Genomic DNA, 13,873 nt, shown 5'->3' with positions numbered 1-13,873 from the left:
CTGTAGGGCACTGGGTCATACAACCCAAGTGCCTAGTCCTACAGCTGGACTTCCGTTGGGCTTGATATGGGTGCAGGGCCCAAGTTACCAATGATTTGAATCTGTTATCTTTTGAAGGCTGTTCTGTGGTCTGCATGAGATAAGTATTCTCAGACCAGTTCCTGGTGGATATCTGTCCACATTATGAAAAGGAGGACTTGTGGCACCTTAGAGACTAACCAATTTATTTGAGCATAAGCTTTCGTGAGCTACAGCATCCGATGCATCCGATGAAGTGAGCTGTAGCTCTAAGTCTCTAAGGCGCCACAAGTCCTCCTTTTCTTTTTGCGAATACAGACTAACACGGCTGCTACTCTGAAACCTGTCCACATTATGCCGCTTTGTGGGCTTCCCTCCAGGTCAGAGTTGCAGGACAATTGCAGGGAAGATTATACTACTGCTGTCCAATGGTGCTGATAGTGTTGCTAATTTTGTTTGGACATATTCCTGGAAGTTTCATCACATCGGGGCCCATGACCCCATCACTTTTACCAGCCATAAGGCGAGCGATGGGGTGAGTGGGCTGAGAGGAGGGAGCAGGGGATGAAGTCTTAAGGGGAAGAGGTGGTGGGAGAGTGGGGGCTCAGGGAGAAAGGGGGCAGCATGGGGGTGAGGCCACAGTTCAGGTGCCAGTGGCACCCCCACTTTTAGGGAGCTTCCGTCACCCCTGCATCACATGATACAGTTTTTAATGAAATATTAATCTTTAATTCCTGCAGGTTCCAGGACAATCCTGGAAGGTTGGCAACTGTATATTTGATGTTTGGAACAAAGATAGTAAGCCATCACAGATGGCAGGTGCACAAAATATTGCAGGTTGCATTTACAAGGCACAGACAACTGCAGACTAAAATATAATACACCTTAATGAAGGGGGAAAGCAATCAATAGTACATGCACATGGCAACAGCATACTGAGGAGCCCAACAAAAAGCATGATAAAGAAATTAGGTACATAAAAATGTATTAGAAAAGTGTGTTTTATTGACAGGACTTACAGTATTTGCACATATTTGTCATTGGAACTAAACATTACGTTGGCAGTGACATCAAATAGGGAACCTATCCCTCTGCCCCCCTGAGTTTTTCTGTTTCCCCTACACACTCACAAATTGCCAATCTTTCTCTCTCTCTCTCTCACACACACACACACACACACACACACACACACACACACATTTTGTTTCTATTTCCCTTACACACACACAAAAATTGCCAATCACCCTCCCTGGCTAGGGACTTTTTCAAGTACACAGTTGCTTTTAATGTTTAATTAGGTATGATAATAGGATAAAATGTTCCTGGCACTGTTCAGTGCCCACAGCTCAGACTTGCAACATTTTCCACTGATTGCAGGCAACTAAACATCTAGCACAATAGTGACAACATCCACATAGCTATTGTTAGGGCTACGTCAGCACTTCCCTGATAAACGCAAGCTATTTGCAGGGGCTTATAACTTAGTTGCAAAAATGTACTTTAGGCTCCACCTTTGTATCCAAGGTTTCAGACCAGTAACAATTTCTAGCTTGCTTTTAGACTTTATTATCCACCATTTTTTAAGTCACACAAATTTAAATGGCAAGTACTACTATGCTTCTTACTGGATCAGCACATAAAATAGGGTAGAAACTCCTTCTGCATAGGCATAGAACCAAAATAAATAGATTTTTTTTTAACTCATGTTGATTCAGAAATAGTTTTGGGCCATAATACTGTATATACATCATATATATCCTTAAAAAAAAATTTAGTCTCAATACATACCTGAGAATAAGTTATTTGTTTTCATTCTAAGGCCCTGATCCTGCAATTGGATTCCCCTGGGCACACCCCTGTACAGCTCCACACAGCTGCAGGTTGTCAGTCTGCAATGATCCAATTGCAGAATTGACATGTAATCTTGGGACTGATCCTATAATTCTTAGCACCTGAGGACCCCCATTAAATTCAAGTTATTTGATTTTAGGCCTTATTGAGAGTTCTACCAGTTCTATGCTCAAACACATAGTGGCAAAAATGCCACTACACGGCTGTCCCCCCATGGCTAACGCCTGAGCAACTGCACTGGTGCTGGGGCAACCAGGGGAGACTTACCCAAAACACTCAGTTGTAGACAAAGCCTAAAATACTTTAATTCAGTGGGCCTCCTGCAATGAATAAAAACTACAGGACTGCTTCTTTTGTTTAGACTATGACATCCACATCAACAAACAAGCAATCCCTCTGAACACCCTATTAAATACAGATTTGCACAATCGAAAGCAGCCTCGGAAGCAGCGGTTGCAAACAATTCAGATCCATTAATTTGAACAAAAATATATACACTTTTTTGCTCATAAATTGTATTTTTAAAAAAATGGGAAAGATACAGTTTAGCTAATTCAAAAATGATTGAATGAGTTTGTCTTAAACTGCCCCAGAAATACCCATATTACAGCTGAAACCAACGATAGAAAGTTCCAGGCAGAAAGAAGAGCTCTGAGGAAGTACTGAAGGAGTGAAAAGAGGGGTTTATATATAAAGTCTCTAACGGAATTCCCCAGTAGACAAGAATGGCTCCCTCAAAGCTACTGGGGTTTTGTGGTGTGTTTTTTGTTTTTAATGAGCAGTTCATATTTAATTACTTACTTACAATTTTCTGCTTTGCTGATGCATCCATCTCAGAAGAGACTTTATCAAATTAAAAATAAAAAAACATTTATTCAAAAAGAATCATTACTTTTTCTTCTCTGTTTCAGTATGTAGATCAGTAACATGCATTTAATATAATCTTGCACAGAACTTTTTTTTAAAGAAAACAGAACAATATCCCTAAGAACTTTAATAATCATTGCTCAGCGTGTGCCACAACCAGCCAAAACCCAGTAAATCCAGAGAGAATGCTGGCACTCCCTAAATTCACCCATTTGGTTGTGTGGGGAGAGATGGAGCAAATGCAGTGTGTGAATTCAGGACAAGCATGTCAGCCTTAGCTTTGAATTTCCTGGCTCTGTTTGGTGAGCTCGATTTTATTTAGATCTGGGGAGAAGATTACACTTATATTCTGCAAACCCCAGCTTAAGGAGAAAAGTTTGAACTCCCCTCAAGGTGTGAAGCACAGGGCTCCCACCTCCTCTAGTCTTGAGCTTCAGTGCTCCCCCTCCCCTGGGCTGTGAAAGTGGAGAAGAGGAGCAGGAACAGGAACAATGTCACATGAAGGGAATGCTAACTACACTGCAACCTCGCTGCTTCCAGGCAGCTCCTCCAGCCTCAGCCTCTCTTTCTCTCTGGCTGACTTGGTTAAAATCATTGTTTGGCTCCAGCATTAACTACATTCCAGAGGGACGCAGCGCCCAGTCTCCTTCCTCGCATTCCTGCCCCACACAAAGGAGTCCCTCCCTCGCCTGGCCTCTGTGCATCTCTTCCAGCGCCACAAAGACCCTGGGAGCCGGGAGCTGCACTTGCCCCCAGGCTCGGAGTTTGTCCCCGGCGCTTGGTCTAGGTGCAGCTCTGCTGGGAAAGGGGAAGAAGGCAGGCAGCTCCTGAGTGCAAATTCCTCCGCGCAGCGCGCCATTGACTGGCCCGAGCAACTTATTTAAGGCTGGAAATTGACACACGGGGGCTTTTTCTTCTTGCCTCTCCTCGTTCTGCTCGGCGAGCGGGCCGGGCGACGGGCTTTAGAGCAGGGATGCCTTCCAGGTGACCTGGTGCACGGAGCGGCTGAGTCACCTGGCTGCAGATCTCTGGGGCAGGGGAGCAGCCGGGGCAGAAAAGTGCCTTTCCCTGCTGCAAACTTCCCAGCCGGCGGCTTTCGTGGTGTGTCCGTCCCGTTCCCCCCCCCCCCCCCCCCCCAGCGCGGGGCCGGCGGAGCATGGAGAGGTACGAGGAGGACTTTGCCCGGGCCAGCAAGTTCATGGAAGATCTGTCCCTCTACGAGGCGGGCCAGGAGGGGCTGTACAGCGGCCGGGGCTGCAGCAGCAGGAGGGAGCTGCTGGAAGACGCCCAACGGGCCATCGCAGCCCACATGACGGCGGACCCGAGAGGCAAGAACATGAATGGCACCGTGGCCCCCCCGGGGGACACCCCCGCCGCCTCCGGCAAAGGGTTCCAGGCTGCGGCCGCCCCCCAGTTCCGCTCGCTGAGCGCCGGCAGCCGCGGGGGCGGCCCGGAGCCGGGCTGCTGCGAGGACGGGCTCTGCACCCGCTCCGAGGTGGCGCTGCCCTGCTACGGCGGCTTCGCGGACAAGAGCCGGCGCTATTCCTCCGAGAGCGCCCGGCACAGCGCCGGCAGCGCCTGCGAGGGCGTCTACGTGCCCAAGCCGGGCGGCAGAGCCCACGCCGGGCCAGAGGGCAAGTACAACGCGGCCAGCCCCAGGGCCAGCCTGGCCTCCTCCTGCCAGGAGCAGCTCAGCCGCTTCTCCAGCCCCCGGTCCAGCCTGAGCAGCAGCGGCGCCCCGGGCTACGAGAAGTTCTCCAGCCCCCGGGCCAGCCTGGTGGTGCCCGGGCAGGAGAAATACACCAGCCCCCGGGGCAGCCTGGTGCAGTACGAAAGCAGCGCGCTGAGCCCCAGGTCGAGCTACGCCAGCACGGCCAGTGATACCAGCAAACACTCCAGCCCCCGGGCCAGTCTGAACAGCTACGACTGCGGGAGCAAGCCCAGCAGCAACCGCACCAGCGGCATCAGCATGGGCTACGACCAGCGGCACATCAGCCCCCGGTCCAGCACCGCCAGCCAGTACTCCTGCACCACCAGCCCCCGCTCCAGCTACTCGGACTCCCGCTACGGCCCGTCCGGGAATCCCGAGCTGGACGGGGCTGGCGGGCCTGGGCTCTCCGTGGTCAGCCCCAGGTCCAGCCTTTGCAGCCAGGACGGTCGGACAGGGGCGGTGGGGAACTGCAACCCGTCCGTGATCAGCCCCAGGTCTAGCATCTCCAGCCATAGCTCCAGAAGCTCCAGAGGCTCCATGAGCGCTTACCCGGAGCTCCAGCTGCCTTCGCCCCGCTCTTCCATGCTGGGACCAAGTTTACAGGAAGAAAATCCCACGCAGGAGCATGGAGATGCTTATCCCAGGCACGAGCAGCAGCATCCTGCTGCCTCCAACCCCGACTCGGCTTCAGGAGCGTTAGCATCCTACACCTACAGCCCAGCCAAAGGGTCCGCTGCAGCTCCCAAATTCAAGCTTCCGTATCAGGTCACCCCGTCCAGGGAGAGTGGACCCAGCCAGGCAGAGAGGAGGTTGGAAGCGTTGACGCTGGAGCTGGAGAAGGAGTTGGAGATGCACATGAAGAAGGAATATTTTGGTAAGTGTCATCCTCTTGCTTGTGCCTGGGAGTGCCTGGCCCTGGGGGGGGGGGGAGGGGGGAGAGGGGATTGCATTGCTGTGGCCGCAGACTGGAGCTTGGAGTGTACCTTCCGCTCCACACGATGAGCGGAACTGCTTTAAAGTTGACTTGCTGTGTACATTCCACAAAGGCATGGGGTGGGGGGAGAAATCCAGTCATGCCGTGATTTTTAACCAGCCGATTTTTAGAGTCTTGAAAGACCCAACATTAGAAGCATTAGCCTGTAAGAGTCAAACTATTCAAGATGATCCCTTATAAGACCTTATTTTTACTAACAGTTTTACCTGTAGGAAAATAGTCACTGACATTCATGGCCATTCTCTATGCAGGTTATTTACCCAGGAACATATTGTCAAAGTCTGCTATAGTCCAGAGCTAAAGGACCAATTTAAAAAAAAAAAGTTTTCTTAATGGTATTCCTCTGGCTCTAGATTGCATTTCTCCTGATCCATTCCACTTGTTACACTAGATCTGTTTTTTTTAAAAAGCTGCTTTTTATCCCATTCCTCTGTCAAAAATCTGCGGTTTGTTTGTTTTGGACCTTTTCCCCTTCTGTTTATCCCTTCTGTAGTTCATTTTCCTTGTTTTTCCCCTCTCTGGTGTGACTGGAAACAATGCACAAAGTATTATTGAAGCACCTGTTTGTGCCAGTGTGGTTTGATGTGGTAGGTTAATTCTCTTTCCATTATAAACCAAACTTTTCTGGACTCCCTAACTCTAGCATACAAACAGGTTTCAGAGTAACAGCCGTGTTAGTCTGTATTCGCAAAAAGAAAAGGAGTACTTGTGGCACCTTAGAGACTAACCAATTTATTTGAGCATGAGCTCACATCCGATGAAGTGAGCTGTAGCTCACGAAAGCTCATGCTCAAATAAATTGGTTAGTCTCTAAGGTGCCACAAGTACTCCTTTTCTTCTAGCATACAAGTTAATGTAATCTGAAATAGATATGTCTGAAGTCTTTTGCCCAGTATTTTTGTTTTTTATAAATAATGGGCAACCTGGAGAAGCCAGTCTTAGTACTTGCTTCCATAAAATCTTTGCCCCGATTGAACATGAGAGATGCTCACAGGAGCCTCTGGCATGGATTGTTTCTGGCCTGCAAGGCCTTGCTTGGCTCTTCACAGCACACAAGTGTGACACAGCTTGGATTCGCACCTAGAAAGCCAGAAGAGATGATTGGGGCGATGAGATCCTTTCCTGCCAGGCTGCACCCTGCCTGCATATGTTCTCCTTTCTTCTCTCTTTTTCTGTCTTTCTGAACAATAAAAGTGCTGTGAAACAAATGAATGCATTTTGCAGTGAGTCTGCAGTGTAAATTAAGACCATTTGGTATTTTTTTTAAAGTGAAAGGAAATAGCCAAGATATTTGCATTTGAAAGACAACTGCAGAGAGCTTGCAAATACTGCCCCATTCTCTACAGGTGCTGGGGATCTCCCAATGCAGGCAAATGCGGTGTGGGGTAGGGAGGGAGGATTTTGGAAGATCTCATATAGACCACCGCATGCGCTCATTAGAGATCCAGTTCTGCAGAGGGTGCGCTGCTTGGTTGTGTATAGCAGGCTCCATGAGCGCTTACCCAGAGCTCCAGTTGCCTTCGCCCTGCAACTTGGAGGTGGGTCAGGGAAAGGCAAGTGGATGCACTGATGCATCCGTCCGCTGGTCATTGCTCCCTGTGGAGCAGTGAAACAGATGCTGTGGCCTTTTAGGGGAAGGTTCCCCCCACAGTGCCCTGCCCTTTTACTCAGACTGGGCGCAGAGGAGAGACCGACCTTACCTATTAGGTATGTTCTTTTTAGTTCATGTGAATGTTCTGGAGGACCAGGATCCAGTTTATTTTAATGGATTTAATGAGCATTTTGGATTGTGTGTTAGTGTTCCACAGGAGAGGGAGGAGCCGAGAGAGGGACACTCATGGCCACAGCCCTGCAAGGGGTTGGAGTGCCAATGAGGTGCTGGCTGGCACAGAAAAGGACCGAGAAGGGCAGCTGTGGTAGTTGAGAACATTCCAGAGCAGCAGGAAGGACCTGTCTTGCACAGATATTTATGCTATTTATAAATACATTGCTTTGTGGTTCTCAGACTCCTGTGAATTGAAATAGGAATTTTAATGCTGGTGAAACAAGAGAGTGAGCAATAGGAATTGGGTTAAGAGACACATGCAGGAGACAAAGATGGGTAGGAGAGCAGATTTTCATTCACTACATAGTTGTACAATACCTTCCATCTGGTTGGAAGTCTGAAGGGGCTACCACAATATAAACTATCATAATAATTATTCTGACTCATTAAGTAGCCACGGAAGCTGAATTGTGAAGTTAATTATCACACTAGGCAAAGTAATGTTTGTCTTGCAAATCTCAATGGATTTCAGTGGAAGTGCGAGCACTAAGATGCTTTCAGAGCAGAGGATATTAGCCTGATAGCCCTGGCCCTCTAAAAGCTGCCTTCTGGTGCAGTGAAATGGCATGGGAGTAACTCAGAGAGGATGGAAGAGTCCATTGGGAGACAGACTGGCACAGGGTGTATGGTGGGGGTGTGTGTGTGTGAGAGGGGCTCTATTCTACAACTTTTTAATTTACAAGAATTTGCCTGTCACAACTGTTGCTAGGTGCATGTATATTCTATAAAAACACGTTACAATATGCCCCAAAGATCAACAGACTGAGGCTCTGTCAGACGGATGGGAGAAGCACATTTCAGAGTCTAGGACCCTCTTTTAAGAATGTCCTGCCTCCATTGCTCAGAAATTCATATCTAGGAGAGTTTGAAAACCTCCCAGCAGACCTTAACTAGTGCAATGACACACAGAAATCTGTCTGGTAGCCAGATCGCACACCAGATAAGGTTTAAAACGGCATAGCTCAGATTATCAGTGTTCTGTAGCACCTATTTAATTAAATTACTGCTGTTTTAGTAGGACTATGTGGGCTTGATCCTGGAGTTCTTTCTGAGTCAAAGCAAAGGGTGAGTTTTGCCTGAGCGAGCACTTCAGGGTTGCGCCCTGTGTGACTAAAGATTGAAAGGGTGAAGAGAAATATAATCAGAGCAGTACTAGGAGCTGCAAGAGGCTCAGAGTGATGGGGTAGAAAACGGTCTTCTTCTGATAGATATAATGGCTTGGCTAGTCACTTGGATACTGCTTAAGTGGTCTTTGGAAGCCTCTCCTAACACTCACGGCTAGTAAAGCAAAGGCAATAGAAATTCATTACTGCATTCAGTACTAAGCGTCTGGCATATACCTATATAAATGAACTTAAAGGTCTGGCTATCTAGTCACTGTAGCCTCTGTACCCAGATCAGTACGTAAAAAGAGCTTTCCATTAGGAAGTATCCAATTAGTCTGGAAGACCTTCAAACACCTGCAATATTTAGGCATGCTATAATTTTACCAGTAGAAATTGAAAGTGTTAACCCTAATAGTCTAACAAACAGGGCAATTGGTTTAAAGCTCCTTAACTGGATCAGCCTAAGTATCTAGTAAGTACATTTACATGTTGTGACATTGCTAATTTTAGTATCTTTCAACACCAGTCCTCATAACCTCTGTTCAAAATGAAGGCTTGTCTACATGGGGTGTTACATTGAAGTAACTTTAATTTATATGCCTGACGGTACCTTGTGTACAATCTTTTTTAAAGCAAATTATTTGGCATCTTTAGCTATTGCAGCAAGGGTATGTCTATACTGCCCATGTTACAGTGCGGCCGCGGGAGTGCTGTGATGTGGATAGTGTACACACGGTTTATTGCCAGGGGAGAGCTCTCCCGATTATTTAAAAAACAACCGAATGAGAGTGTCTATACTGTCACTTTTTAGCGCTAAAACTTTTGTCGCTCAAAGATGTGTTTTTTCACACCCCTAAACGACTAAAGTTTTAGCTTTGAAAGTGACAGTGTAGACTAATCCTCCTTGGGACAGGAGTAACTCCACTTTGCAGTGAGTTTGCTTTAAAGTTCAGATGATTCCATGACTCTGCTGCTGGCAGTCATCCCACTGCTATCGCACGCTGCATTGCTTCTCACCTGGACTGCTCTGTCTGTCTACTTGTATGGACACCACTACTCCAGGGTCATCTTGTCACTTCTCCTTTACATGCTGGCATTCAGTCAGGTGAGCCCCTTCTCAATACCAGGTAATGGTGAGTTCACCCTTCCAGAGTCACATCCTCACTATAGCAGCTGTGCCCTGAAGCCTCCACATGGATGCCTGCAGAGCTCCTGGACTTGATTGCCCACTTTGGAGAGCTGCGTGTCCAGTCCCATCTGTCTCCAGAATGCAGGCATGTACAAGACCGTGTCAGAGCAAAGGAGGAAAAGGGCATGCCCGGAGCTAGTCCCAGTGCCAAGTCCAAGCAAAGGAGCTCCAGGAGAAGAACCTGAGGACAAAGGGCCAAGCATGGCCACTCTGGTAATGCTCCACTGCCTGCCCAAACTGTGAGGGCCTGGATTATGTTTTTGCAAGCGATGCCAACGCTATGCTCAAGAATTACGTGGTGGACAGTTTTCCAGAAGGCACCGCAGACAGCATGGCAAGCTGGAGCCCGTATAGACCATAGGGTCTGACAAGGAGCAGGTTTTTCTGGATGGCCAAGAACTGCGTGACCGTGCGGGGACAGCTAGACAAACTGCTGTGCAGACCTCTACTATCAGCCAGCCTGAAAACACGGCCGGGGGAGCTGCTCAGGAAGTGTGTGCTGTATTACAAGACAACAGCATAGGGGGATTTAAACTACTTTTTGCTGGGTACTGGCTGTCTGCTGCCTTGTTAGGTGGGGCTAGAAGCCTCTCCCCACCTAATGGGTGTTTAACCCCTTTACTCCTGCACTGCGCTCAACGTGACATCTGCACCGGAGATGTAAAGCTATATACTTTTAGTTCCTGGCCATACCAATTTCCACACCCATCAGCCCCATTTGCCTCTATGCACCCTTCTCAAATGGCTGCTTGCTCTCCTTCCCTTCTCCCTGTTCCCTGCCACCCTCTTTCCTTCTCCACCCAAGAGAGCAGCAGCACGGGGGTTAAAACAATCAAAGGTGTTGCATAGCAGGCATGCTTATCATAATGGCAGACCTGGAAAGAGAAAAGAGCAACAGAAGAAGTAATTTGGCTCCTGGTTCTATAAATATCCTCAACTTGAACTTGAACCCAAATCAGGCTTCACAGATGTTTCAAAATGCATAGGCAGTACAAGGCATTCGTGGGTATTTGACACTCTCTTGGATTCGGAACAATGATTGCAGAGTTCTGTTTATTTTGTAATGCACTGTATGGTGATCTGCCAGTGTCATAAAAGAGAATTTAAGGCACAGCTTGTATTTTGGCACACACATTGCAAGGCAGTGCTGCTCCCCTAGGACTGACCATAGCTACCGTTTCCCTTCCACGCCTGCTGCAGATGGAGGGACACCATCCTGGCAAATAGCCACGCTGCATATCTTCCTGGTTTACCCTTTGTCTTTTTGGAACAAGACCCTTCTATGTCTCCTGAGGATTTGCCTCAGGGAACATCCTCCAACTTAGTCGGCCTGCAGGGGTGTATATGCAATTACTAACCTGCCCTCTGCCCACCTAAACCCACAGAGGTCCCTTACAAAGGGGAAATAATCTGGAATATGTCTAACCACCTTGAAGAGAATCCCCTCCCCGCACGGAGTGGGGAATGGCATTCCAAAATTGTTGGGAAAGCAACATTTTGTGATCATTGGCATGGAGACTAGGAGTGGTACAATAAGTCCTTGTGCTTTACTGGTTTCCCTGATTTCCACGGCCCTGCTGAGAAGCTGACAAACCTTGGAAGGAAGGAAAAAAAGACGAGAGGAAACATTCAAGGTACTAGTGACTGCATCCTGACATGGGGCTGGGGAGGGATGGTTTCCAGGAGCAGTTGGAATGGAGGATATGGGTCTTGACAGGGACACAATGCGGAGGCAAATCACTATGTGGGAGCATCTTTTGTTACAAAGGTCAAGCACAGCAGCCATCTTGGCAATGGCCTGCACACTATGAAGAACACATCATACTGCGACCTCCCTTTCAGTCAGCCACTTTTCATGCTCTTCTCCCAGCAATCTAGCTGGATGGAGAAGAAAAGGTGACTGCACCTCACCTGCAGGACTTTGTGAGCCTTCTGCATTTTGGGCATGCCACAGTTCTGTTGGTGTGAAGTCTGTACTACAGTCTTTATTCTTCTTTTTTTTCCATTCAAGCAGTGTTATTTATTATCTGTGCTATTGGAAAACTCAGTCACTTTTTTCTTTTGGTTCCACTCAGCTGAAAAATGTCATTATGAACAGCTCCCCCCATCTTTCATAGAACATCCTCCCACCCCCACCCCCACCATAGAGTCAATTCCTAATAAAATCGATACACAAGCACATTTCAGTCATTTCTTTGGTTACAGCACGTTCATTATTCACAACTACTCTCTAGCCTCAAAGTAAGAGCATAATGCATCCCTGACCCCATTTCCCTGGCCACTTGGGGCATTTGTCAGAGGCACCCTCTCTGGCTGTCCATAAGGATCGGAAAGCCGTTCCACATCCTGCTCCCGCCCAGACTCCCGCCCTCGGATCTCACAGATGTGTGCAAGAGATAGCAATCCCTTATCCCACGAGCCACATAATGAGAAGCATCCAGCCTTGCAGTCATTCAAGCTCATGCTCCACTGTCATTCAGCAGCTGCTCAGTTAAACTGTTCCTTTCTCTTGTCAAGTGTCCGGTAAAAGGCTTCATCAGCCAGGGAAGCAGGGATAAATAAGCTGGGTCTCCCAAAATAATGGGAAGAATCATAACTCCATTTAATGTCCGTAGTGGTTCAGGGGAGCAAAAATTCCCTAGCCCATTCCAGCAAATGGGCCTGATTCTCTAAAGAAACTGGTATCATGGACCTTTCCAGAGCTCACATTAATACTGGTGAACCTTCCACAATGGTCAGTCAGGTCTTGCAGCACCATGGAGAAATACCCCTTCCTGTTGTGTTTGGCCTGGTGTTAGCGGTAAAGAATAGGCAAGTGTCCCATCAATAGCCCCTATACAGTTTGCGAACACCATCCGTGCAAAGCCACCAATAAGCTTCTATTTATTGCTAAGTTTTATGACCCAGCCCAGCAGCACCTTCCCCAGGGCATCGTAAATCTCCATGACAGCAGCCCTAACACTTGATCTACCAATACCAACTTGATCAGCTGCTGACCAGTAGCACTTTAGGGGTGAGAGGCTGCCAGATGGGGCTAACAACATGCTGAGGAGAACTCTTACGCTGGTGTTCTGCCTCTCCAGCTCTTGGGTGAGTGCTGCACAGGTCTCTAGGAAAGTAGCCTTCTGCACTGTGAAGTTCTCCTGTCACTGCTGGTCAGCCCAGTTGTGCATCACTCTCCCATCCCACCAGTCTCTTCTAGTTGACCAAGTCCAGGAACATGACTCCACTCAGTGAAGCTGCTCCAGATAAAGGCTCTGCAGAAGTAACTGCTCAATTTCACCCTCCTATTTCTCCTCTACTTGTAGCTCTATTGCGTCTGAAGCCGTCCAAAGCCACTGAGCCACCCATTCGGCTGTGTGACTGCAATAGAATGCTTGTTAGTGTCAGTGACTCTCATGATTGCGACTCTCAGCAGTGTGTCATCTATGCTGCCTGACAGCCGCTGGAAAGTGGCAGTGGCAAAATTTGGATGAATTATGGAGTGCCAGGAGAGGAATCACGGGAGTTTGTTAGTTTGACCCACAAGTCCCACAATCCTTGTAGGCTCTGGTAGACATTATGAGAAAAATCCCAGAGCACAGGGCTGAGTGATGGAACATTGCACCATTGGATATCTACCCAGAATGCTGTGTGGTTAATTTGAACATATGCAGAGTTGTGTGGGCACAGTGATTAATAAGGACAGAATCTTAAGCCAGCATGATGAAGTTGTGGGGGTGCCTTTCAGTTCACATGTCTAATCAATGCAATTACAGCAAACAAGCTAGATCAATGTAATATTGCCAGGCAGACAAGCCCTAAGACACTTGTTTGTTTTTATTGTTCTTGTAATAGAAATCCGTATAACTAAGACAGTTGTATATAATCATGGTATATGTGGCATGTAACATGTACATGTGCAGGTACGTGTTCCAGCAGTGAGTCCATTCTCTTGAAAGTGCAGGCTGCAGTCTCCCTCAAATGATGGCTTAAATAGGGTCTCTCAGTCAGTGTGTAGTGTAATTTATGAATTTGTGATATAATGTTGAACAGAGCCACGGGGAATGTATGAAGCTCTAAAAACGTACTAAGACCATTAAGGTATTTGTTAGTTTGTATCTTCTGACAAATTTTAAACATTAATTTAGTATTTGTATATGTAGGTTTCAGAGTAGCAGCCGCGTTAGTCTGTATCCGCAAAAAGAAAAGAAGGACTTGTGGCACCTTAGAGACTAACACATTTATTTGAGCATAAGCTTTTCGTGTAGCTCAGGAAAGTTTATGCTCAAATAAATTTGTTAGTCTCTAAGGTGCCACAAGTCCTCCTTTT

At 47.6% G+C, this 13,873-nt stretch overlaps 1 protein-coding gene across 2 annotated transcripts in view; it reads left to right on the top strand.

The window, feature by feature from the left end:
• Positions 1 to 3,251: 3,251 nt before the first annotated feature.
• WTIP (WT1 interacting protein) overlaps positions 3,252 to 13,873 on the top strand; it is a 118,767-nt gene continuing 108,145 nt past the window's right edge. The window contains exon 1 of one of the 2 annotated variants that reach the window (XM_048816742.2): positions 3,252 to 5,321. In XM_048816742.2, coding sequence (XP_048672699.2) covers positions 3,893 to 5,321 — 1,429 coding nt within the window. In that variant the 5' untranslated portion in view covers positions 3,252 to 3,892. The remainder of the gene's footprint in view (positions 5,322 to 13,873) is intronic. The other variant, XM_075118417.1, reaches the window with a different exon arrangement.

The sequence above is a fragment of the Caretta caretta genome, chromosome 12, assembly GCF_965140235.1.
Source record: "Caretta caretta isolate rCarCar2 chromosome 12, rCarCar1.hap1, whole genome shotgun sequence".
In the NCBI taxonomy this organism is placed as follows: Eukaryota; Metazoa; Chordata; order Testudines; family Cheloniidae; genus Caretta; species Caretta caretta.
Note: the sequence above shows the minus strand (reverse complement) of the source record. Positions and strands in the feature narration are given on the sequence as shown.